The 26,742-nt window shown below is 44.1% G+C and overlaps 2 protein-coding genes and 2 non-coding genes across 5 annotated transcripts; 3 read left to right on the top strand and 1 right to left on the bottom strand.

Annotated features, from left to right (window-relative positions):
* The first annotated feature begins 10 nt into the window (after positions 1-10).
* TCP1 (t-complex 1) lies at positions 11-8,766 on the top strand. Of its 2 annotated transcripts, none has more exons than XM_038526480.1 (12): positions 11-238; positions 1,080-1,165; positions 1,366-1,494; positions 2,907-3,004; positions 3,381-3,491; positions 3,769-3,950; positions 4,344-4,470; positions 6,537-6,712; positions 7,097-7,220; positions 7,525-7,717; positions 7,849-8,012; positions 8,467-8,766. In XM_038526480.1, exons 1-12 carry the CDS (start codon positions 175-177, stop codon positions 8,681-8,683), a joined length of 1,671 nt encoding a protein of 556 aa, XP_038382408.1. In that variant the 5' UTR covers positions 11-174; the 3' UTR covers positions 8,684-8,766. The 2 variants fall into 2 exon arrangements, with proteins under 2 accessions (XP_038382408.1, XP_038382409.1); XM_038526481.1 differs by lacking the exon at positions 11-238 and adding an exon at positions 833-949.
* LOC119869912 lies at positions 3,157-3,296 on the top strand. Its single transcript, XR_005354895.1, has one exon. It is a non-coding gene; the product is annotated as a small nucleolar RNA SNORA29 (small nucleolar RNA).
* On the top strand, positions 7,354-7,408 carry MIR1836 (microRNA mir-1836). The gene is given in 1 exon segment (NR_049245.1): positions 7,354-7,408. It is a non-coding gene; the product is annotated as a microRNA mir-1836 (primary transcript).
* Positions 8,671-26,574, bottom strand: ACAT2 (acetyl-CoA acetyltransferase 2). The gene is made up of 9 exons (XM_038526482.1): positions 26,432-26,574; positions 25,758-25,892; positions 22,740-22,921; positions 21,229-21,346; positions 11,715-11,858; positions 10,790-10,912; positions 10,056-10,210; positions 9,426-9,536; positions 8,671-9,072 (listed from the first exon to the last, which is right to left on the bottom strand). The coding sequence occupies exons 1-9, from the start codon at positions 26,484-26,486 to the stop codon at positions 8,902-8,904; spliced, it is 1,194 nt and encodes a 397-aa protein (XP_038382410.1). The 5' UTR covers positions 26,487-26,574; the 3' UTR covers positions 8,671-8,901.
* Positions 26,575-26,742: the final 168 nt, after the last annotated feature.

The raw sequence follows: 26,742 nt of genomic DNA, 5'->3' as shown, positions 1-26,742 counted from the left end.
TGCCCCGCGGCCCGGCCGCGGCAGCGGTGTTCCCAGCAGCCCCCGCGGCCTCGCTCGGCCCCGTTCCACGCCGTAGCCGCCGCCGCCGCGCTGCAGTGGCCGCCGCCGGGCCTGGGATCCAGACGCTGGTTGCCCGCGGTCAGCGTGAACCTCGACGTGCACCCCGCCGCCAAGATGGAGGGGCCTTTGTCCGTGTTCGGAGACCGCAGCACCGGGGAGGCGATCCGCTCCCAGAACGGTAAGCGCGAACGAGGCCTGTGCCGGGCGGGCCCACGGCGGGGCGGGCCCCCGCCCCCAGCCCGCTCGGCTCGGGCCGCCACCGCGCCCCTTCCGTCCTGGAGGGTCCGGGATGCGCCTCGCGGGGCTCCCCGGGGCGGGGCGGGGCGGGGCGGGGCGGCAGCGCCCTCTCGCCGTCCGCAAGGCGTTGCGGAGAGCCCCGCACGTTTGGGGGCACAGCCCTGCCGATTGTGGTCGGCAGCGGATCCCCGGGCCCTGGGCCGCCCAGCCCTGCAGTGACACGTGCCGTCACGCCTCGAGTCCCCTTTGGGCCGGGCGCCCTGCGCCTCCGATTCTAACCTGCAGGAGCGCCTAACTCCATGTTTGGGCCTCGTTTTAGGGCCATTACCCAGGAAAAGACGAGCTTTAACTGCTCGCTCTCCTGATGAGCGAATGGCCGCGACCCGGATGTCTTGCCCGTTGTAGAACCTGCTGGTTCGAGCCTGCGGTGGTAGCCGCCGGTGCCCGCGTCCAGACCCAGTTCTTTGCACGCATCGCTGACAGGTTCTTACCGTACGGTTGACCGGCGAAATTTCGGTTGAACGTTCGCGTGAGTGGTACTTAGGACGAGTTCATCCTGGCAAACGATACGGATTCACACGTTTGCTGCAGTTAAGCCTCTTTTGCAAGCGTGTTCGCTTTGAAGTCATGGATGCCTGCCCATCTTACCCTTTTAAGTATTTCGGATTGATTTGTATATTTGGAAAATGCAAAGGCTGTGGCTGTCACTTTCTTTAGGCCGAAATGAAATGGCCGTCATTTGGAGCAGTGGATTTAATTTTTTTTTTTTCTTTTTCCTGCAGTTATGGCTGCGGCTTCTATTGCCAATATTGTAAAAAGCTCTCTTGGTCCAGTTGGCTTGGATAAAATGTTGGTTGATGATATTGGTGTAAGTACACCTACATGTTGTGTTTGTGACTTTAACAAAAAATAACAGTGCTTAAATATTTAGCGCCATGAATTGTTTTTATCACAATGCTGATATCGAAAGGTGTTGTTAAGGGGCTGGTGGGCTTGTGTTCATTTAGAGGAGGTTCTCTGTTTGTAGTTGATTGTGTTGTCTTTTTTTCTTCCCTGCAAATTCCTTAGGATGTAACCATTACTAACGATGGTGCCACCATCCTGAAGTTACTGGAGGTGGAACATCCTGCAGCTAAAGTTCTTTGTGAGCTGGCAGATCTGCAAGACAAAGAAGTGGGAGATGGAACTACCTCAGTGGTAGGTAGTTTGTCACCTGCTAGATCGCTATAGATTAGTTGTTTTCCTTTTTTTTTTTTTTTTAAGATTTTATTTATTCATTTATGAGAAGACAGAGAGAGAGAAGCAGGCTCCTTATAGGGAGCTCTATGTGGGACTCTATTCCGGGACCCGGGATCAGGCCCTGAGCCAAAGGATGACACTTAACCAGTGAGCCACCCAGGAGCCCCTAGATTAGTTGTTTTCCTAAAACTGAACCTTGACAAAGTGCAGCCAGAAGTAAGTCGTTTGTTTCTCAGTCAGATGAGGTACATACTTGAGAGGGAGAAAATTTAAGTTGGGATAGTGATTTAGAAACAGAATTTAAAATCAATATTTACTGCTAGTTTGTAGGATTTAAAGGAGAGAAGCTTAAGAGGTAATATAGTACAGTCATTTTAAATGTGAGTTTTCAAATGGTTTGTGAGTTTTTCAGCTACAACAATATTTATACATCACATACAGGGCTTTTGTTTGTTTTATGTTCTGTTTCCAGGATGTCTGGGTAGCTCAGTCAGTTAATCGTCCAACTCTCGATCTCAGGCTCAGATCTTGATCTCAGGGTTGTGAGTTCAAGCCCCACATTGGACTCTACATTGAGTGTGGAGCCTACTTTAAAAATTTTGTTTTGTTTTCTCCTTACTACCTGAAACTTAGAAGTTCCTAAATTCTTAAGTTAGGGGAGAAATGTTACTGGGCTTTTTTTTTTAAGGTGTTTTTATATTAAATCCTGATAGGCAAACTCCTAAGTTCAGAATGATAAGGAACAAATAATTTGCTGTAAAAAAAAAAAAAAAAAAAAAAAAAACAGGCAGTGATTTGCAGGGAAAATGTTTATATTTGTAGATTGAACTTCAAACCATGAAAGAATGGAATGGAATCTACCTTTTCTGAAATAATGAAAATAGTTTAAGTAACTTGTTTACAGTAATATGATTTTTAAAATAAAGTGATTTTAATTTTCCCTAGAAGAGCCAGACTGAATTTTTGATTCTTTAATGTCCTTAGAAGAATGATTTTTTAAAAGATTTTATTTATTTATTCATGAGAGAGGCAGAGACATAGGCAGAGGGAGAAGCAGGCTCCATGCGGGGAGCTCAGTGTGGGACTCGATCCCCGGTCTCCAGGATCACGCCCTGGGCTGAAGGCGGCGCTAAACTGCTGAGCCACCCAGCAGTCCCCAGAAGAATGATTTTTAAAGTAAAAAAGTAAACCAAGTAAAAATTTAAAGTAATAAAGATTATCGGAGTAGTAGACTTTTTTTCAGGTTCCCAATAACCAGTTATTCACCATCATTGGCACTCTGATTAATTGTAGGTAGTCATTTTAGTGCTGTTTTTACATATGTGTTGCACATATTGTCAGACTAAAAGCAGTGAATATTTTCTCAACAGGTTATTATTGCAGCAGAACTTCTTAAAAATGCAGATGAACTAGTCAAACAGAAAATTCATCCCACATCAGTTATTAGTGGCTATCGACTTGCTTGCAAGTAAGATTGTTTGCATTCAGAGGAAATTTTACATTATGTGATGTTATAGTTGTAAATAGTCTGTGTTCTTTAAATGTTAATGACTAAATTTTATTTTGAAAAAGTGCTATTTTAGTAATAATATCTGGAGTAAGAATAAGGCTAGCATCTTTTTTCCCATTTGACTACCACATTTTCTCCCAATAATAGATTTTGGTGGCTATGCTTATGGGATAGATTAAAATTGCCATGATCTGAAGAGGGAGGATTTATTTGTGTCCTCCTCCTATATGAAATGGCCAAACAGAAAATTGGTGCCTAAGATATTTTGACACTTTGGTAAAACAAAGTTTGAGTAGTGCATTTACAAATGTTTTCTCCCACACACTTCAAACAGGGAGGCAGTGCGATACATCAGTGAAAATCTGATTATTAACACAGATGAACTTGGAAGAGATTGCCTAATCAATGCTGCTAAGACGTCGATGTCTTCCAAAATCATTGGAATGTATCCTTGTGATAAAATCTTGGTTAGTTTTTATGCCGTGTGATACTGTATTAAAATTGCTCCCTTCCTTGATTTTCTAGGGGGAGAGATGATAATAAAGTGTGTAATAGTACTATGAATTTCAAGTAGTGATAACTCCTGCGTTTTGATGGAGTTTTATTATTAATGCTTGTTTCTTTGATGAATTGCTAAAAGGAAGTGCCTTGGATTACTCTTGATTTTTGTGTGCACCTGTTCATTCCATGTCTCTCCATGTTCCCCTTAACCCTTGTCTTAGAAATGGTGATTTCTTTGCCAATATGGTAGTAGATGCTGTACTTGCGGTTAAGTATACAGACGTAAGAGGCCAGCCTCGCTATCCAGTCAATTCTGTTAACATTCTGAAAGCCCATGGGAGAAGTCAGACAGAGAGTTTGCTTATCAGTGGCTATGCACTCAACTGTGTGGTGGGATCCCAAGGTAAGGCTTAGGATTTAGTACTAAAAGTGAAAATTTGCTTTTTGTGGACTACTTACTTACTATACATCTTTCAGGTGGGCTATCCAAGACTTGCACCTACTTTTCTTCAGTAAAGCCCAGAGTAAAGGAAATCGTATATCCAGGTTTCCGGTTTCCCTTGTGTAACTTAGTACATAAAACTTAGGAGAAGTGCAATGCAAGTTAAAATTACCATTACGTGTGGTAATGGCCCTAAAAATTTGTTTGTAGAGTTAAATATAATAAAAATGTAAGTTTTTGTCTTTAAAGATAATTTAATATCTTTTGCTACTTTTGTGCTTAAGAATAGGTGTATTTTATAAGATGTGACATTGTTACAGTTCTTATAAAGGTATTCAATGTGTTCAATTATAGGCATGCCCAAGAGGATAGTTAATGCAAAAATTGCTTGCCTTGACTTCAGCCTGCAGAAAACAAAAATGAAGCTTGGTGTACAGGTGGTTATTACAGACCCTGAGAAACTCGACCAGATTAGGCAGAGGTATGTTTAGATATTATTTTTGACTTTTGGAAAAGGTGTTTATAAATTATGCTTGTTAAAGCAGGTAACAGTAAAGAAGTACACCCAAAAGGAGCGGGGCACTGGGGTGGCTCAGTGGGTTAAGCGTCTGACTTGTCTGACTTGGGCTGAGGTTCGTAATGGCATGGTCTTGGTTCTAAAAGGGAGTTCATGGACTCTGCTCAGCAGGAAGTCGGCCTGTGCCTCTGCCACCGCCCCCTCTCATGGTTGCGCGCTCTCAAAGAAATACGATAAAATCTTCTTTTAAAAAAGCACATTATACTTTCTAGAAAACAGCAAGTAAACCAGTTGCCAGGTAGCAGAGGATGATGATGATGCAACTGGATTTTTTTAAATGTGGATGTAAAAAACAGTAGTAACCAAACCTATAAGAAATCTTTGCCAGGAGTCAGGCATGCTTTTTCCTTTTGGATCTGCATGTGTGCTTTTTTCATTCCAATAAACAAAGTGTCCTTTCTTCCACCAAAGGTCAGGCTCTAGAGTATTATCAAACTGCATCTTCAATTACTAATTCTGTTTCTCATTCCTTTTCTAGATTCCACTTGCAGCCACTTTGTAGCTCTCATACCCAGAAATAAAAGCCTCCTGCTCCAGTTACTCCGTCTTTCCCCATCTCTTCACAGCTGGACGTCCTGGGTTTTTGTTTTATTTTGCTTTGTTTTTAATTTCACAAAATCAGTTTCCTGGTATTTTCCTTTCTCATTTCCTTTTCATCTCTGTTCTTCACTGGAGGGACCATTTGCAAAGGGCACTAGTGGTCCCTAGTGTAAAATTCACTAGACACTTAACAACCTTCGCTTGTCCTTTATCAAGCTGTTCGTTACTTCCTTCTTGAAACACTTGGAAGAGGCGGGGATGGGCTTTGTGATACAGCCCCATCTATATCTGTATGCCAGAGTAACTCCTCCTCACTCCTAGGACATCAGATAATATCTCAGTGCTGGACACTTCCAATTCTGTTTCTTTGCACTCCAGACACCTGTGAATACTCCTTATGCATCTCAAAATCAATATTTAAAACTGAACTTCAGGGCAGCCTGGGTGGCTCAGTGGTTTAGTGCCGCTTTCAGCCCAGGGTGTGATCCTGGAAACCCGGGATCAAGACCCACATCAGGCTCCCTGCATAGAGTCTGCTTCTCCCTCTGCCTGTGTCTCTGCCTCTCTTTCTCTGTCTCTCATGAGTAAATAAATAAAATCTTAAAAAAATAAAACTGAACTTCAGGTGGTACCCATAAATCGACTTGTGCTATTTTAGTGATGAGGATCTTCAGAGAAAACTAGGAAATATCTTTAATGCCTCTTTATAGTTATACCTTTCTCTTTTCTATTTATCTTCAAATTAAATCTCAGCTTCGTCTACTTTTCATTCTCTTGCCCAGACTGTTGTAGAGGAAGCCACGCTGGTCACCTGGGTTCACTCTTGTCCCCTCCCAGACTGTTTTCCCCACAGAAGCCACTTCATCCTCATAACTTCCAAGTCCAGAGCTTTATGTAGGTTTTTCATTGCTCTGCAGTAGGTGTTTTTAATTTCTTATATATCTTTTTTCACTGTGGTCCAGCAACACCCAGTACTAGGACTTACCAAACTCTTCCCCCGGTTGCTTCAGTAATGTTCTCTCTGCCTATGGCCTACTCTCTGCTTGTTTGGTCTGATTAATTTTTTACTTGTTTTTTTTAGCTAATCAATCTCTCAGGCTTATTTTTCTCCTTTAATCTAAATCCTACTTTACCATGAGTTCCTGTACTTGATCTTCCCGGCCCTTAAGCAGTTTTTGTGTGTTTGTAGGACTTCGACTAACCGCAGTTCTTGGTTAGGAACTCCCATTGGGATTGGGGGGGAACCTAAGTAGTAATTTTAAATTTCTTTGCTTTTTCTGTAAATCAATTTAAATTTTGGTCACAGAAGGGAAAGAATGTTTGATATAATTTAATGTGCAATTATTTTGTGGAAAGTACTTAATGGAAGAACTAGATTAACAACATAGAAGATAACTTTGGGTTATTACCCAAATACTTCATCTCTGTAGAGAATCTGATATCACCAAGGAGCGGATCCAGAAGATCCTGGCAACTGGTGCCAACGTTATTCTAACCACTGGTGGAATTGACGACATGTGTTTGAAGTATTTTGTGGAGACAGGCGCCATGGCAGTTAGAAGAGTTTTAAAAAGGGACCTTAAACGCATCGCTAAAGCTTCTGGAGGTAGGGCCTCTGCTGGCTCCCGGTTGTGGTGTGTCACTCACTATACCATTTACACAAACGTGTGTCTTTACATTGGAATGTCCTCACTAAGCAGCTTCAAAAACATAAGTTTTTTATTTTTATTATTCTCCCAATGCTTTGTGCTACAGATAGAGCCATTTTTCATGTTACTGGGAAAGTTTTTTAACTTACTGAATTTTTTTACATCAAAAAGACATAGTTTCACGTTAGGATAAAAGGACTCAGTGGTTTGTCTCATGCTTAACTGTAAACCTTCGATTGTATCTATACATTGCTTTTATCAAATGTTTCTAAATCTAAGTCAGGATATGAAAACATTCATGGGAAAACAGTGTTTATAGGTGTTTGTCATTATCTTAACAGCAACTGTTCTGTCAACCCTGGCCAATTTGGAAGGAGAAGAAACTTTTGAAGCTTCCATGTTGGGACAAGCAGAAGAGGTGGTACAGGAGAGAATTTGTGATGATGAACTGATCTTGATCAAAAAGTAAGCTGCTTTCTAAATTACAAAGCTGTACAGATTTTATTAATGAGTAGAAATAGATCACCTTCCCATTGATTTGCTGCTCTAGTCTTTCAGTGATAGGAGCAGTTATACGCATGGGAGAGAACAATGTTAGGGCCATGGTAGATAGAGATGGAGTAACCATTTCATCTCATCTGCACTGCCCAGACACTGCTGCTCTGTCTGAGTGAACCATGTGAGCAGGACTCAAGGTGCTTGCAGTGAATTTCTATGTAGACTAATGTTATAAAATATTGACATAAGAATTCTACTTTATTTTAAATAGCACTAAGGCTCGTACGTCTGCATCAATTATCTTACGTGGGGCAAATGATTTCATGTGTGACGAGATGGAGCGCTCTTTACATGATGCTCTCTGCGTGGTGAAGAGAGTTTTGGAGTCCAAATCCGTGGTCCCAGGTGGGGGTGCTGTAGAAGCAGCCCTTTCCATATACCTTGAGAACTATGCAACCAGCATGGTAAGAATATATAGAAATGTGGTTTCTTTGTTTTTCAAGAAGGGCATGGGACCCCATCTTTAGCATTTGGTTAGTCTACCTTGTCTGAGACCAGTGCTGCTTTGTGAAGACTGTTCATTGTTTGTTCTCAGGGGTCTCGGGAACAGCTTGCTATTGCGGAATTTGCAAGATCTCTCCTTGTTATTCCTAATACACTGGCAGTTAACGCTGCTCAAGACTCCACAGATCTGGTGGCAAAGTTAAGAGCTTTCCATAATGAGGCTCAAGTTAACCCAGAACGCAAAAATCTAAAATGGTAAGCTTATAGTTGCCTTGTCTTTTTCCCTGTCATCTGTGTATCCTATATGGTAGTTTAGCTTTGTTTTAAATTTAAGAAAGGTGATGGCTAGTGCTTACCTCATGTTAGCATGTGTTAGTTAGCACTTCTAGTCTCGGCCTCCCTGCTTCTCTGGGTAGTCCCTGCACCTACACAGATATCTCACAGAGGCAGAGGGGGGATTATTTTGGGGTGATCTGAATCTTCTTAAGCAGTCTCTTTCAGTGATGTTTAGAAACATCTTTGGGATCATCTAATAATCTTTCTATAATTCTTTTCAGTACTGCTAACTACTATAGTCTTAAAGGCTCTACTGTAAGGTCCCAAGGTTTCCCAGGATTCACATTTGAGTGGAATGGCTGGATTCAAAGAGCTGGAATGGGATAGGTATATGTTATCTAAGAAGCCACTTAGTTTTTTTCCTAAATTGCAGGATTGGTCTTGATTTGATCAATGGTAAACCTCGAGACAACAAGCAAGCAGGGGTGTTTGAACCAACCATAGTGAAAGTGAAGAGTTTGAAGTTTGCAACAGAAGCTGCAATTACCATTCTTCGAATTGATGATCTCATCAAATTACACCCAGAGAGCAAAGATGACAAACATGGAGGTTATGAAGATGCCGTTCACTCGGGAGCCCTTGATGACTGATGTGCTTTCTTTTATTTATAACAATGTTGGATGCAATTCTCTTGTTCCTCTAGTATTACACATTAAAAATAACAAGCTGTCAAGCCTTGGGTTCTTATGAAAGATAAGTTTCCATCCTTTTGGTCCTGTGGTTTCATACACTGTAACTTAGTACCATATTAGCTTAAAAAGAGATTAGGTTCCAGTTGAGTTCCAACACAGGTAATTGTTAAGCAATTTCATCCTCTCTGAACACACATTGCTATGCCCATCCCACCCCCTATGCACAGGGCAGCAACACCACGGTGTCCACCCTTTCGCTCCATTGTGTGTAACAGGGTAACAAGAATCCGACAGCCAGATGCTCCAAGAGGATGGCCCAAGGCTATAGCCCCTCCTTGAATGTTGACCTAAGAGGGAAAAGATATATATCATTTATTTTGTGGACATCAGGTAAAAATCCCGAATTACCCTTCCCTTTCTAATGTTCCACCAGGAACTATCCTTTCAAATTCTACTTTGATTTTAAGTGCTTAGGAACTGAGACACCCACCCTACCTTACTAGTTTAGTCAAAATGCTCTGTTTATGTCAAAAGTAGAAAAACAGTCCAGGGGTTTTGCCTTAGGAAACAGAGTAACTCCTGAGTCCCAGAAGGAGCTTCCCAGTGTCTGCCTCTAATAGTATGGCCTGTACCTGGGTTTTGCTATTTATAATCAGATTTGCATTGCAAGCTGTCCTCAGGACTGCTTGCTCAGGTTTACCTTCTCTGGGTTTAATCCAAGTTCTTTAGTTATTGCAACAGAGAGGGCTGCAAAGGCTTCGTTGATCTCAAATATGTCCACATCCTCCAGGGACCAGCCTGCTTTTGCAACCTAAAGGAAAGATTAATGGATTAGAGTCCTAAAAACTTAGATGAAATCTATTCTAGATACTTGAGGATCTCACAGGTTTTTACATGAGTCTGGTGATACCACATTTTGCCTTGGCTACACCAATTCTAAAATGTTAAGGATAAAACATCTGGGTTCCAAAAAAAAAGTTCTGAAGCCGTAACGTACATGTGGTGAGATGATCTAGGTGATTTAGCAGTTCCCCTGAAAAGTACATGATAAATGTTCTTGGCTGTTCTTTGTGGCAGAGAAGTAGACTAGAGATAAAACTACATGAATAAGTTCATTGAAAGCTAATGGGAAGACTCACAAAAGGGAAAGCAGGTGAAATGTGACAGGAATAAAAAAGCCAACTCAACCTTGGTATTTTGGAGTAGAGAGGATCTGAGCCAAGGTGTAAGAACGCAGAACTGAAAAGGGAATTACATGGTATTGGCCTGGCCCAAAGAGATTCATTCTACAGAGCAAAGAATAGGTACTAATATTCAGAATTAAACTCACAGCTTGCTTTATTGCTGGAATTGGTCCTGTCCCCATGATGGAAGGTTCCACACCTACTTGTGACCAGGAAACTATCTGTGCTAATGGTGTGAGCCCTCGATTAGCAGCCTCTGACTTCTTCATAAGAACCACAGCAGCAGCACCATCATTTATTCCTGTAAGCAATAGGAACATCTTCATTTTTTAAATGCTCGTTAACTTGAGCTCTAACCTGTGTCTACTTTCTCTTATTACATGTTCAATTATTCTTAATACATCTTGGCAAAATCGTTTGCCCTAATTCCTCTTTTACAGTGTAATTAGAAATGTTAAGTTAGGTAATAGGACATAATTGACCACAGAACATTCTAACCAAGGAAAGTAGAAAGATTAAAAAATACCAGGGGAGGGGAAGAGTGATAAAAAGAAATGGAAGAAATAGCCTCGTGCTCTCACAGAAGGTATGAGGAGTTTCTGGTTTTGGAAAAGCATTGAGGCAGAAGATGAAACTCCACGGTTCCCTATTTTGATTTTTCATCTGTATGTCTAGTTGGATGTGGGGAAGTCCAATCACTTCTTTCGTATATAGGTTAAGCCGAAAATAAGACGATGCTAAGTAATGATGAAGTAGAAACTACATTTTCCCTCCAAATGAAGGCTTTAGCATAATTTTTACATAAATAACGAAAAAGGCATTGATTTAGTAGACCTAGAAGAAGACTGTATTTCCCCCAACTGCCCTTGGGAATTCTAACCTGAAGCATTAGCTGGGGTGACTGTTCCTGTTCCATCCGTAAGAAAGTAAGGCTTTAACTTAGATACGGCTTCTAAGTTGCTCCCATGGCGAGGAAACTCATCTGTTTTCACTTCAGTAAGACCTAACAGGAGAATCAATTACTCAAGATTAGTACAGTGACGGACGGCAGTCTGTGCTAGAATGGTGGAGTCCTCAGACACAAAGCGTGAGGGTTCATATTTGGAAAGAAGGTTCATTTAGAAATACTTTGATTCCAACAATAAAGTACACACTAAAAAGCTGCATATTCAAACAGGCCTATAAGCCCTGTCCTCAGACACTTTGAGTGTTTTCCACATCCACAGTGCTTTCTGAGGAAAGCAAGTCTTTGTGAGAAAGGTTGCTAGGGTGTGGGGCTTGGCTGGTTACAACTGCCGGATTCATAAGGGCTGGACATATGCATTGTCAGTTATCGGTAACAACAGGTATCAGTAACAGCATCCATATTAGATAACAGCAAAGGACCCAAAAAGATAGACCCTCAAGAAATAGGAAATGTATACAAAAACAGGAAGGAATGGATATTCATTTCTGAGGAGATTCAGCCTGGAGGGGCAAGTCAGCTGTTGCCTCCTGACAACCTTGAGCCAATGCTCCAGTTTCTTAGACAAAACCTGCTGTATCTCCAGAGCCATGTGTACACTGGAACCAGGAGTGCCCAGTGCTGACATAGCATCCCATGTTCTTCACCCTTCCACACCCCATAAACACACCCCCTCCACCCGCCATTTTCAGAGGTATCCAAGATGAAGCTTTTCTTTGCAACCTGAAAGACATAACTAAGATACAATGTACAAACTTTCCTCTATATTATTCTTTGAAGTATTACTCCTACCTATAAATAGGCATGCAAATGTTCAAACCATTATGATCTATAGACTCACCTTTTCTAGAAGATACAAAAACCGGTACAATCTCTTTGTCAAAGTAGCCAGCTTTCTGTGCACTCTCTGTCCTGTTCTGGGACAGAACTGCACACTTGTCCTGATCTTCTCTACTCACTTGCCATTTTTTGGCTACATTTTCAGCTGTGAAAGAAAATAATAATAATAATGATAAAGCAAAAGATATTTTCAGAAACTGGCTTTTGGTAGCTCAAGTTCTGCCCCTGTAAGCAAGCACCGCTTGCCCCAGACAAGCCCTAACAGATGGGAGGAGACCTTGGTCTGTGGCCATCTGGCCTCCCCCTGGTGATGGATTTGGGAATCCTGCAGTGACTCTTTTAAGAAGTCACTTTTCCTCTCTGCTTCCTTCCTAGGTAACTAAATTTTCAGAAATTTCCTTTATGCAGATTCGCCAACAGTTTATATTTTTGCCCCATTTACTTTATCATTCTCTCTCTGAACCATCTGAGAAAAGTTACAATCATGCTTCTTTATTCCCTAAATTTTAATTTCTCTGTATATGTCCCCCAGACAGCCATTCTCTTACATAAGCACAGTTATCAAAATCAGGAAACTGGTACAATCCTGTTATCTAATTTTTGGTCCATATACAAGTTTCACCCACCTCCTGTCCCAGTGATGTCCTTTGTGGCTAATTTGTATGTTCAGCACAGGATCATGCCCTGCACCTCACCATCCATCTCTTTAGTGTCTTTTTATTGAGAACACTTCCTCACACTATCTTTGTGTTTCTTAACCTCAATATTTTTGAAGAGCGGGGGCTAGTTCTTTTATCAAATGTCTCCAATTTAGGCTCGAGATTTCTCAAGATTAGATTAAGATTTTGCAGAAAAGCAGGTATCCTACTGACATGATCTCAGTGAATCTTATCATGATACCTGTGATATTAGTTTATCCCAGGTGTGTGAACTCTGATCACTTGGTGAAAGCATCTCTACACCATAAAGTTACTACTTTTCCATTTATAATTTATATTTGATCAGGAAGTTATGGGGAGTATTTTTGACATGACGAAATGCCTTTTCCCTATTCCCCCTGCTACTCATCAGCATTCATGATTTTCCAACTCCAACCTTCCTTGGCATATAGTAACTGCCATCTACAGGGCTTTTCCCTCTCTCCATTTATCGTACTGACATCAGTATGGACTCAAATATTTTCACTTCATTTAGTAAGTTCTATAACCCATTACTGTCATTTTTATTGTGATGTTCAAATTGTTCAAGATTTGGGCAGTTGGAGTCCTTTAAGTTGGCTCCTGTGTCCTTCTGACATGTCCCCATGTGCTCTAAGCACTTTTTCTTATAGTTTTATGGATTTATTAACACAAATATGATATGCACATAAGCTGTTCATTTTCTTTGCTGTGCAGCCTGGCATTGGGATTGGTAACTCTGATGGCCAGCAGGGCTGCTCCTGCCACGGTGGCTTGGTGGTCCTTGAGGAAACACTATGAGCCGTCTCCATGCAGGAAGATGTGTTGCACATCAGTAGCACTTCAAGCTCCCTGACTAGAAACTTCTGGAAGCCACTGGGCAGCATGTGCTTTGTCATCTTGCTACTCCCATAACCAGTGCTGGGCATCAAGTTCTGGTCGCTGAATCTTCTGTGCACCCTCCTGTCAGTGCCTCTGGGTTTCTGCCAGCCGTGCTTAAATTTGACACATTGGTCTGACTGGTCCTGGGTGAACTTCCTGGCCCTTTCTAATGATCTTGGGCTTTACTAGAGGTCTGAGAGTGGCTGTGATGTCGAGCGGGAGGGGGCTGCCCCATCCACAGGCAGTGCCAGGGAGGAGCCTGATTTTTGTAGCACTTTGCCCTACCCTGGAATGAGCCACTTCTCAAAGGAACCTTAGTTCTCTTTAGTGGAGAAGGGTTTTTTTTTTGTTTTTTTTTTTTAAGATTTTATTTATTTATTCATGAGAGACAAAGAAAGAGAGGGAGAGAGAGGCAGAGGGAGAAGCAGGCTCCACACATGGAGCCCGATGTGGGACTCAATCCCAGGTCTCCAGGATCACGCCCTAGGTGGAAGTCGGCGCTAAACCGCTGAGCCACCCAGGCTGCCAAGAGAACGTATTTAGAAAGAAAGATCTGGGTGTCAGGACTGCTCACTATTACTGGCATGTCAATGTTTCTGTGCCTGTTCACTAGGAACTTACATACACATACAATTTGCAATTGTATACACCCTCGCGGGATACCTTGCACTGTCGTCTCTGGGTGCAATCTAACGCCACTAGTGCACATTTCCCTTTGCCATACTTGAACTCCCTTCTATAATTGTGAGAAGCCTGGTTCCCACTATCCTCAATATATCCACTCCTTTGCTCAGATCTAGAATTTATACAAGATAGTTTCAGAACATGCTGGCCCACATCACTGGGAAAAGCAAACCTAATAACTAGAGCTCAATATTTGTTTACAATTCTTTTCTTTTTTTAGGTAAAACTTATACAGAGTGAAATACAAAAATATTAAGTGTATAATTCAATGAGTTCTGACAAATGCATGCAACTACATATCCCATATATGTAGTATTTCCATCACCCTAGAAAGTTCTCACAAGCCCCTTCCCCATCTCGCCCTCTTTGAAGCAAATAATGTTCTGATTTCTTTCACCATAAATTAGAAATGCAACTCAGTGTCTTTTGCTCAGTATTCTGTTTATCATATTTACCCATATTGGTTCTTTTTTAAAGATTTAATTTATTTGGGAGGGAGAGGCAATGAGAGAGATCACAAGAGGGGGAGTGGCAGAGGGAAAAGCAGACTCTCCACTGAGCAGGGAGCCTAATGATGTGCGACTTGATCCCAAGACCCTGAGATCACGACCTGAGCTGAAGGCAGACACTTAACTGACTGGGCCACCCAGGCACCCCATATTTACCCATATTGTTAAATTGATTACTGTTTGTTCCTTTTTTCTTGCTGAGTGGTATTCCATGGTACAACTTTTTTATTATGTATTCTCCTTTGGTGGATACCTCAACCATTTCTACATCTTGACTCTTACGAATAAAGCTACTGTGAACTTGCTTGTGCAAAGCTTTTAGTGATCATGTCTTCACGTGACTTTGGTAGAGAAATTGCCCAATCTTTTCCAAAGTACATTGTACCACTTTATGCCTGCAATGTAGGAAGAATTCTAATTGCTCTACATCCTTGCCAATATTTGGTGATGTCAATTATTTTAATCTTAATCATTCTGGTAGGTGTAGAGTAGTATCTTACTGTGTTTTTTTGTTGTTGTTGTTTTTGTTTTTGTTTTTTTTAATGGCCCACGCTCTTTCAGGAGATTTCTTTTTTTTTTTTTTTTTTTAAGATTTTATTTATTTATTCATGAGAGACAGAGAAAGAGAGGCAGAGACACAGGCAAAGGAAGAAGCAGGCTCCATGCAGGGAGCCCGATGTGGGACTCGATCCCGGGACTCCAGGATCATGCCCCGGGCCAAAGGCAGGTGCCAAACCACTGAGCCACCCAGGAATCCCTCTTACTGTGGTTTTAATTTACATTTCCTGAAGTGACGATGAGCCCCATTTTTGTGCTTATTGGCCATTCATATATCTTCCTTTGTGAAATACGTGCAGGATCTTTAGATCATTTTTCAATTGGGTTGTCTTTTTTATTCTTATTATAGAAATTCTTATATGTATCATGAATATTTTCTCCCAGTTGGTGGCTTATTTTCTTTCTTTCTTTCTTTCTTTCTTTCTTTCTTTCTTTCTTTCTTTCTTTCTTTCTTTTCTTTCTTTCTTTCTTTCTTTCTTTCGGCTTATTTTCTTAATAGTGCCTTTGATGATAAGTTTTCTTTTCTTTTTTTTTTTTTTTAATTCATAGAGACACAGAGAGAGAGAGAGAGAGAGAGAGAGAGGCAGAGACACAGGCAGAGGGACAAGCAGGCACCATGCAGAGAGCCCGATGTGGGACTTGATCCAGGGTCTCCAGGATCACGCCCTAGGCTACAGGAAACCACTACGCCACTGGGGCTGCCCATAAGTTTTCATTTTTAGAAATCTAATTTATCTAGTTTTTCTTCTGAGGTTATTGCCTTCTTAGTACTGTCTTTACTTATTGCTCTTTGGTTCAGAAGCTATTCTATGTCGACTTCTTTGGTTTTAATTTTAGGTACATGATTCATCACAAGTGACTATCTGTTTAGTATGAGGTAGGAATTGAAGGTCATCTTTCCCATGTAACTCTGGTGGTATAAAAGTTGAGGGTTCTCTTTTCTATATGGGTAACTATGGTGTGAGATAGGAGTTGAGGGTCATCATTTCCACATGTGTAACTATGGTGAAAAGTAGGAATTGAGGGTCATCTTTTCCATGTGTGTAATTATGGTATGAGGTAGGAGTTGAGGGTCATCTTTCCCACATGAGTAACTTGTTCCAGGACCACTCACTGGAAAAGGTTTCCCTTCCCTCATCTCATTACACTGGTACCTTCGTTGAAAATCAGCACAAGTCTATATCCATTTCTGAACTCTACTCCATTCCACTGGCCCACCTACCTGTCCTTATGCCACAACCACACTGTCTTGGTTATCACAGCTTTATACTCAGTGTTTGAATTGGATAATGTAAGTCCTATTTTTCCTTTGTTTGGCTATTCTAGGTCCTCTGTGTTTCCATATAAATGTTAGCATCAACTTGTCAATTCCTAAGAGAAAGTCTGCTACAGTTATGATGGGACCACCCTGCGGCCATAAGTCTTTGCACAGTCTTTAGTGACAATCTAGGTATTACATTATGCGTCCTTAACCTGTTTACTTCGAGTTAATACTGTAGTGCTCTGTTTTAAATTTAAGGACATTGAGACAGTATATGCCCACTTTCTTCCATCCTTAGTTCTCACACAATAGCATATGTTGTAAACCTTACGATACAGTGTTAAACTTTTTGCTTTCAACAGAAAAAAAAAAAAAAAAAAAAAAAACTAACAGGAAAAAAAAAAGAACCCTTTTACATTTACCAGCAGAGTTAAAATTTGTGGTGCTCCTCATTCATTCCTGTAGATCTGAATTTCCATCTGCTTTCAATTCCCTCTGGTTTCAGGCAGCCCCAGTGGCTCAGCGGTTTAGTGCCACCTTCAGCCTGGAGCGGGATCCTGGAGACCCAGGATAGAGTCCCACATCAGGCTCCCTGCATGGAGCCTGCTTCTCCCTCTGCCTGGGTCTCTGCCCCGCCGCCCCCCCCTCTCTCTCTGTCTCTCATGAATAAATAAATAAAATATTTTTAAAATTTCCCTCTAGTTTCAAGAACGTCCTTCAGCATTTCTGAAAGGAGGGGTGTTGGCAATAAATTCATTTTTCCTCACCTAAGAAAGGTCTTTATTTCACTCTCAATTCTTGAAGGCTATTTTCACTTGTTGCAGAATTCTGGGTGGATGACTTTCTTCCAGCACTTTAGTCCAGCAGCTTCCACTGTTTCTGATGAGTTATCCAGCATTCATATTGTTGTTCCCATGCCCATAAGATAATAGTTTTTCTCTGGTTGATTTCCATATTTTTTTTATCTTTTCTTTTTCAGTAGCTTTATTAAGTTTGCCAGAGAGCAACTTTTATCTTTCTTGGTAAATGAATTGTGTTTTTCACAAAATCTGGACATTTTCTGCTATTATTTCTTCAATATTTTTTTCTGCTTCCTTTCTCTTTCTTCCAAGACTCCTATTCCACGCATGTCAGTTCAGTTTATTTTGCTCTGGACCAGGTCATTGAGGCTCTGTTCATTTTTTCTTCCATCTTTTTTCTCTGTGTTCTTCAGGTCGTATCTGCTACTATAAATCAACCAAGCCTGTCTTCTGTCTCCAGTTTTCCGTGAGGGCTATCCAGTGGGGTTCTCATCTCAGATCGTGGGCTTTGCAGTTCTAATTTTCATCTGGTACTTGTGTGTATTTCCCCTTTTACTACTGAGATTCTCCCCATGTTTTCCTTTATATCTTTTTTTTTTAAGATTTTATTTATTTATTTATGAGAGACACAGAGAGAGAGAGGCAGAGACACAGGCAGAGGGAGAAGCAGGCTCCCTGCAAGGAGCCTGATGTGGGACTCAATCTCAGATCCCAGGATCACACCCTGAGCCCAAGGCAGACGCTCAACCGCTGAGCCACTCAGGCGTCCCCTCCTTTATCCTTAAACACAGGTAAAGTAGCATCTTTAAAATCTTTGTTTCCAAAAACAAAACAAAACAAAACAAAAGAAAACAAAACAAAAAAATAAAATAAAATCTTTGTTTCCTGATTCCAATTATCTGCCATTGAGGATCAGATTCTATTGACCATTTTTTCTCCTGGTTATAGGCTACATTTTCCTACTTCTGTGAGTGTCTAGAAATTTCTTATTGCATGCTGGACATTACATTTGCTATACTATTGAACATCTGGATTTTATTATCTTTAGCAAGTACACTGAGTTTCATTCCCATTAACATACTGGCAGATCTTCTAGATCCTTTTGAAGCTTATTTTTTAAACTTATTAGTTTGGGTCTAGAGTATTCCTTACTGTGGGGCTACAGTGGCCCTGGCCGTAAACAGTGGCCTTTCTGAGAGGTCAATGGAGTGTCCAGCGGGTTCAGTAAAGTTTCTACTCTGAATGATCAGAACACTCCTGTTTCCAAGTAATCAAGTCACAGCTCCCCAGCAGCTATTTCTACTAGACCTTGTAGGGTGTGGTCCTGCACATGCATAGCTGAGTATCTGACCCAAGAGTTGAGGGAACACTTATGGAGATTTCCGGAGCTCCTTTTCTAGCTCCCTTCTCTCCAATACTCTGCCCCACAAACTCCAGGCATCTCAGCAGCTTCAAACTCTGACCTCTGCATCCCTAGCTCAATAGACACCATCCTCCCAGGTAGAAAGTAAGTGAGGGTGGGATTTTCCCCTTCTTCCAAGAATCTTGGGGTGTCTGGGTAGCTTAGTCAGTTCCACATCTGACTCCTGATCTCAGCTCAGGTCCTGATCTCACGGTCAAGAGTTTAAGCCTCTTACTTAAAAAAAAAAAATCTGTCTTGTGACTGACCACATTTGAGGTAGAGACGGTACTTGTATGGGAGAGTCCCCCTCTCTTATCCAGGGGATGCCTAGAACAGCCCCCAGAGAGGGGACCCCAGAAGAAGGGCAAGAAATTGCCCGGAAGGGGAAGCAAGGCCCTCTGCTAACTGCCCCTCCCTTGCCATAGGATCGTGCAGGGCAGGAGGAGGGAACCCGAGGCCCCAGTGCCCTGATAGGAATCTTCAAGCATCCCTCTCCACCATTTCGGATGCTGCCCAAACTTGGGTCTCTTATTTCCCCTGGGCCGAGACCCTGAAAGGGGCACACTGAGAACATTCAGCAGGCTATGGCTCTGTGACATAATTCAATCTGGAGTGATCCCAGGGATGTAGCCATTCCAAGCCCAGGTGGACTCCCTGTACCTTGTCCCCAGGGTCTCAAGCACCTGAAAGGGAAGAACAACATGTTCCTCCATATTATTCTAGAAAGGAAGATTTCCCAAGGCTGAGAGGAGTGAAGATCTGATAGGCATCAGACAGAGGCTCCGTGGGGAACAGCCCAGGTATTGACTTATGTGGAAAGAATGCATCTACCCTTGTTAGAACAAGCCATCCAGGAGCAGAGGAAATACCAACAAGAGAAGGACAGTAGCCAGTAGGAAATGTTAGATCCTGGCAACCGTCCCTCCCAACCTACTCCTGAGGCCCAGCCCACTAGAGATACCTGCATCATTGTGGAAAAGATGCAGGACCTTCCCCAGAGTCACAGCCTTTGTCTGGAGCCTGAAAGAAGGGGGGTAGAGGGTGGTTGCTAATTTGGACTATTCCAAATAGTCCCCCAAAAGGAGCCTGCGGGCGGCAGGGCTGTGGGGTGCTGGGAATTTGGAAGGTTCTGGAAGGCCCTTGTGAATAAAGGCCCTAGCAGGGGAAGGGGAAAAAAAAAGAATCTCAGTCTTACGTGCTTATTGGCCAATACCTGAAAACAGCTGCTTGTTACTACAATACGGCCTGAGGCTTTTTTTTTTTTTAAGCAACAGAAATTTATGTTCCCATAATTATGGAGAACAGAAGTTCACAATTAAGGCTTGAGCAGGTCTGTTTTCTCCTGAGGCCTCACTTCCAACCGCTTTCTCGCTGTGTCTGCCTAGTCTTTGTCCTGGGCTGACATCTCCCATATTTCATCCTCTTCTTACAAGGCCACCAGTTAGACAGCATTAAGGGCCACAGTAAAGGCCTTGTTTTAACTTAATTACTCCTTCAAATGCCCCAACTACCAATACAGTCCTATTCTGAGGTTCTGGGGGTTAGGGCTTCAATGTATGACCTTCGGAAGATCACAATTCAGCCTGTGACCCTGCGGAAAGGGGCTTGGGAGCTAGATTTTCAAGGACAGCCTATGGTGATGTTGAGACAGTTGGCTGGAGTATGACACTTTGAGGATCTCCGGTTGGGACAGGATGACAAGTAAGAGCCCGGCACGGCATACAGAGCCTCCCGTGGCTTGGCCACCCTTTCCAGCCATCCTCGCTGCTGGTCTCGCTCTTGGTGGCCAAGACACTTCAGCTTCTCACTGCTCCCCATGCCTGTATGCCTCTCCGCCTTTGCCTTGACACATGCTGTTCCCTCTGCTTAGAATCTTGCTCTTTCCCCCACTTTTTCATATGACTTCCATCAGATTTATTATACCTTCACCTAGACCCAGAACCACTACCATATGCATTTAAACAAGGGTGGAGGGGATTCCTGGGTGGCTCAGCGGTTTGGTGCCTGCCTTCGGCTCAGGGTGTGATCCTGGAGTCCTGGATTGAGTCCCGCATCAGGCTCCCGGCATGGAGCCTGCTTCTCCCTCTGCCTCTGCCTCTGCCTCTCTCTCTCTCTCTGTCTGTCTGTGTCTTTCATGAATAAATAAATGAAATCATTAAAAAAAAAAAAAAAAAAAAGAAAAGAATTTTTAAAAATAAATAATAAATAAATAAATAAACAAGGGTGGAACCTCTCAGGGCTTATTCCTTTAACTCTAAAGTTAAATGTTCCTTTTGTTCTTAAGCTTTACATTCTAAATGCAGGAAAAGACAGGAGCTCATTTGATCTTCTGGCTGCCCTGCCAGGACACCTGAACCGCAGACAACCTACAAAGACTGGGTCGTGCCAGGCAAAGAAGGCAGTGCAAGGCACCAGAAGCACCTGTTCGCCTCTGATGTTGCCTGGGCCACAAAACCTCTGTTCAGGGGCCCTGGTTTCTTCCAACAGTAAAATGGGACATTGCTCAGAGCTCTGAAACACCACCTGCCTCTAACATTCCACGATGGTCAAGGAGTCAACACTGGGGAGACAGGCTATCTCCCCAGGTTGGCTTATCCAGGTGGACTGAGCCTCACCAGCAGTGATGCAGAGTCATCAGGACGTGGTGCCCACCCTCCAGGAGGAAAGCATCTGTAAAGTTAGCAATTACATGATCTTTTTTAAACTTCGTGCAGTTACTGTTTCCAGTGGCGTCGGCCTTACCTGTTATGCCCATGTGATAGTTGTGGAATGCATCAGTGAGCCCGTCACAGAGGATGCTGTCGGCCAATGGCATTTCCCCGATCTTGACTCCTGCCCTCAAGTGAACCAAGTGAGGAGCCTGGAAACAAGAAATACAAATGGACTTAGGACTGGGTGTAACTAGTCTTTTCCTCAAAATCCCACTCAACACTACCTGGTGTTGCTCAGTCTTCACCTAGTTGCCCCTGGGACCTGTCCTCTTCCTCACCCAGGGCCTAGGGCCTGAAGACCCCTAGAATCAGCAGTCTATTCTATCCTGTCTGCTCCTGAGAAGCTGATCCTCTCCTACCTAGCTATTTCCATTTACCACCACATCAACCCATTTTGTGTCCTATTTCCTTAAAAACTTCATTTATTCTTTCCAAAGAGGCAACTAGCTATTTGTTAAATGAGGATCTCATCCAAAGGCATAAAGGATGCTAACAATGTGTCATTTATTTATGAAAGATGTAATGCTGGGACGCGTGGATAGCTCAATGGTTGAGTGTCTGCCTTCAGCTCAGGGCATGATCTCAGGGTCCTGGGACAGAGTCTCGCATCAGGCTCCCCACAGGGAGCATGCTTCTCCCTCTCCTTATGTGTCTGTCTCTCTCATGAAGAAATAAATAAAATCTTTTAAAAAAACAAAAGATGTAATGCCTATAGTGAGAATAACCAGGTTGCCTAATTAACTCGGGATTTCTGGGTGGGGGGATCTTTTTAACTCCTACCAACTCTATAGCAGCTCTAATAGAATGGAAAGACCTGGAGTCAGAAACTTGGCTCTGGGCCTCAGTTTCCTGACCTGTAAATTGGGAATGATACCACCTACCTTCAAAGGGCTGTTGTGACTGTATGTACAAAAGCATCTTGCAAAGTGCGACACAGACACTAGCACAGTCCCGTCAGGGTTACGCTGACCCTGTTTGATGCCTTCACCTTACCTCCTCCTGGGCCACTGAGCAGAATCAGCCTCTGTCTAGCGGACCTTCAGGTCAGACCTGCAACTGCCTGGAGGAAGCAAGGGCTATACTTTCTCCTTTTCACTGCCATGCCAATTCGAGGGATGGACCTTGGTGAAACAAATCCCACCTGGCAAGCCTATTAGAGAAGGTACCACTCACTGGTCCTCTTTTCCACATTCCAAATGCTTTCAAAAGGGTCGACCAAATTTGGTCCCTGGGGTCCTCCTTGTCAAGTGCAGGACAGTAAGTGAAAACATCTGTTTTTGACTTTTTCCGACAAGGAGAAAGAAATTTAAGATGAACCAACTAATGTAGTAAGTTTAATTCAGGAAATGTTTTATGCTTTTTTATGCTGATAACATTTTAGAAAAAAAAGTATCCTATCCAGGTAGAGATGGAGGTGGAATCCATTGTTTATTTGTTTACTGTTTGGTTTCAGCTCTAAGACGCATCAGTTTACTCTGCTATGGTATGGACAGGAGTTTATTAGGGAGCGGTCAGTGACAGCCTTACCTCCAGAAGCCTCACCTTGCTCATACTTTCCATGCCTCCTGCCACCACAATGCTGGAGTCTCCGATCCCTATTGACTGTGCTGCAAGACACACGGCTTTTAGGCCTGACCCACAGACCATTTGGCAGCTCCACGCTGGAACGGCGTAAGGGATTCCTGCACCCATACTGGCCTGTCGAACAGGATTTTGCCCACAACCTGACAGGGAACACAGAGACCTCTCAGCAAGAAATAGACCACGCACATAATCGTAGCAGAGAAGGGAAGGGAGTTGAAAGTTCCAAATGTTCTCAGTCCCCACTGTCTGTTATCAAAGGATCAATGTTTATACAGTGGTTAATCTGTTGCAAATTTCAGATCTACCCATACCTAGCATCCTTCCTCAATGAGTTTGTTAGCAAAACACTAGCAAATGGGTCACAGACAAAAATTTAAAGATTATCTTCATCATAATGTTCCTTAACTGGGATTAGACTGGTAGCCTTGAGACTGAGACTGAAGACAGGTATAGGAAAAATTATTAAAAAGACAGAATCAAGGATGCCGGGACACCTGGGTGGCTCAGCAGTTGAGCACCGGCCTTCGGCCCAGGGTGTGATCCCGGAGTCCCAGGATCGAGTCCCACAATCGAGTCCCATGCTGGGCTCCCTGCAGGGAGCCTGCTTCTCCCTCTGCCTGTGTCTCTGCCTCAATCTCTCTCTGTGTCTCTCATGAATAAATAAATAAAATCTTAAAATTAAATAAAAATTTTTTAAAAAGAATCAAAGATGCCTAGGTGGCTCAGTCGGTTAGGTGGCCGGCTCTTGATTCTGGCTCATGTCATACATGATCTCAGGGTCCTGAACCTGAACCTCAAGTCCGGCTCCAAGCTCAGTGGGGAGTCTGCTTAACATTTTCCCTCTCTCTCTGCCTCTCCTCCCACTCATGCAGATACTTTCTCTCAAATAAATAAATCTTAAATGAAACACATAGCATGGTAGTTAATAAAAAAGACAATCACTTCAGGCTCGTTTTTGAAGCTACAATTAATTACATATACATTTAAATAAATAACTCCTTCATAAAAATATTATGTGTTTATTTATAACCCCCATCTTCAAGGTAAGAAATGAGTCCTACACATAATTAGATAATATAGTCTAGCATTTAGCAGTATATGAGCTCCACAAGAATGATGAATTCTACCCTTTATGAACACTGCTTATCCCTAGTGGTGCATAGCAGGTGCTTGGTTAATATTTTTACAGGACTGTGAAAGGTACCTGGCTTTAAGGACTAGAACAGATGAGGGTTCAAATGCTAGCTGCACTTCAAACTGTGCCCCTGGAGAAGTGACTTGACCTGGGGGATCCCTGGGTGGCTCAGCGGTTGAGTGTCTGCCTTCGGACCAGGGCCTGATCCTGGAGACCCAGGATCGAGTCCCACATCAGGCTCCCTGCATGGAGCCTGCTCTCCCTCTGCCTGTGTCTCTGCGCTTCTCTCTCTCTCTCTCTGTGTTTCTCATGAATAAACAAAATCTTAAAAAAAATTAAAAAAAAGAAGTGACTTGACCTCTCAAAATCTCATTTATTCATTTGCAAAATGGAGATAATACAAGTCAGTGGAGTTATGGATAGGACTCAGTAAAGCAATGAAAGCACTAAGCACAGTGCTTTAAAAGCCCAGCGCTTATTAGGCCCTCAATGAACACAGCTATTATTTCCATTAAATTATGTAGAGGTACTATCAAGGACAGATGTGTTAGAGATAACAGGGAAACCAGCATGGAGCACCCTATGGCAACTGAGTAAGTCTGAATTGTGGGTAGGTCTGGGAAGGAAGGAGGATGTGGACTGAAGGTGGCCAGTCTGAGGATGTTACTCGTGTATTTTAAAGCCCTTGAGAGGGGAATCCCTGGGTGGCCCAGTGGTTTAGCACCTGCCTTCGGCCCAGGGCATGGTCCTGGGGTCCCAGGACTGAGTTTCGCATCTGGCTCCCTGCATGGAGCCTGTCTCTCTCTCTCTCATTCTCTCTCTCTCTGCGTCTCTCATGAATAAATAAAAATCTTTTTTTTTTTTTTAACATTTTTTTTAAATTTATTTATGATAGTCATACAGAGAGAGAGAGAGAGAGAGGCAGAGACACAACAGGCAGAGGGAGAAGCAGGCTCCATGCACCGGGAGCCTGATGTGGGATTCGATCCCGGGTCTCCAGGATCGCGCCCTGGGCCAAAGGCAGGCGCCAAACCGCTGCGCCACCCAGGGATCCCAATAAAAATCTTTAAAATAAATAAATAAAGCCCTTTCATGAGAAAGCATTAGGCTCCAACTTTACAGCCCGTAAGGACAATTTGAGAATCAGGAAGAGGAACTAGAAAACCATCAAGTGACTTCACCAAACAATGGGCCAGGTCTCAGGGTAAAGACAGAAGTCAGTTGTAAGTGAGCATTACCCAGTACCACTAGGAATAATGAGAATTTATGCTACTGAGTGAGCATGAATCTATTAATAACTAACCAGGAACTTTCAGTGATCGCAGGTCTGTAAACTCAGTGGGAACCAGAAGTGAGGCTGGAGCGCTCTGATGACTCAGTGTCCCCACCCAGGGAGCCAGAGCCCTGTGAGGAGCAGGAAGTGCGGCCTCCCTTCCCAGGTGGGAAGTGAGCCCTTACCTGGGTGGTTGGAGCCCTGGCCCCAGCACCTAGCACGGTGCAGGGCACAAACGAGGAATTCATACATGTTTGTTGAACATGTGGCACTTTAGGGGCATAGGGAGGGCCGTGTACAGTCTCTGGTGGGTGAGGCTGAGCCTGGTACTAAGGAGTGAAAAGACGGTGGAGGGCGGTGGTCTAGCCCGGGCTCACCAGGAAATGCCTGTGAAGGGGCTTGGCACGGGGGAGCCTGAAGAAATCCAACAGAGGGAACCCCCGCGAGCAGATCTCTGGAGGTAGGAACTTAGATTTCGGCAGCTGGGTGGCGGGGTGGGGGAGAGGGGGGTGAAAGGGGGGTATGATGAGTGGCTTCCAATAAACCTCCGCGGTCCCTGAGGAGTTACCTGCCGCCAAAACGTGTCCAAATATGACCTCCGACACCTCTTCGGGAGCCACAGCGGCCCTCCTCAGGACTTCTTTGATGACAGATGAGCCCAGGTCATGGGCAGGGACGGTGGCTAGGGCACCATTGAAGGAGCCTAGGGCAGAAGGGCAGGCAGGGGCGATGAGATGCGCGCCCCGCGCGGCTGGCCCGCGACCGAGCGGACCCGCGGGAAACCCACCCCTCCATTTCCCCAGCGCCAGCAGATGGGGGCGGCCCACGCTCCCCCCAACAAAAGGGGTCGACAGCCCAAGGGCTTTGAAATCTCCACGGCGCTAAGCCACGGGAGGCAAGTCTCAGGAATCCTCCGTTCACCACCCCCGCCCGGCTCAGGCCACCCCGCGACCCCGCCCCTGCCGCCACAGGGCCGACATGGTTCCTCCCGGAGCTGGCCAACCAGAGGACTCGAAAGACAGCGCCTATCTCCGCCAGCCAATAGCACGGCAGGGCGGCGCGATGGTTCTACCCGGGGACCCAATCAGAGCACGCGACGCGCGGTGGGCCTCACCGGGCGAGGACGGGGCGGGGCTGCCGGCCGGCAGGCCCGAGGAGGCGCGAGGTGCGGGGTTCCGAGGGGCTCCGGGGGATCCCCGGGGCTCCGGGGTCCGCGCGGCCGAGCCGCCGCCGGCCACTTACCTATGGGGGTCCGCGCCGCCGAGACGATGACCACGGGATCAGAGCCTGCACTCATCCTGCCGCACGAACACCTCGCGCTGCTGCTGCCCGGCGATGAGAGCGAGCGAGGCAGTCTTGCCAAGCAGCCGAAGGGCCGCGCCAGGGGGCGGAGCCGCGGGCTGCCCCGCCTCCGGCCCCGCGGGCGCCAGTGCGCAGGCGCGACGGCGGGGCGCGCGGGGGCTGGGAGGGCCGTCAGCGGGCCGCGCACCGGGAGTCGCCCGCCATCACCCAGCCTTTATCCGAAAACCCTAGGGCTGTAGTTTGTCCCGACG

This window comes from Canis lupus, chromosome 1, assembly GCF_011100685.1.
Source record: "Canis lupus familiaris isolate Mischka breed German Shepherd chromosome 1, alternate assembly UU_Cfam_GSD_1.0, whole genome shotgun sequence".
NCBI lineage: Eukaryota > Metazoa > Chordata > Mammalia > Carnivora > Canidae > Canis > Canis lupus.
This window is presented reverse-complemented; position numbering and strand designations above follow the sequence as displayed.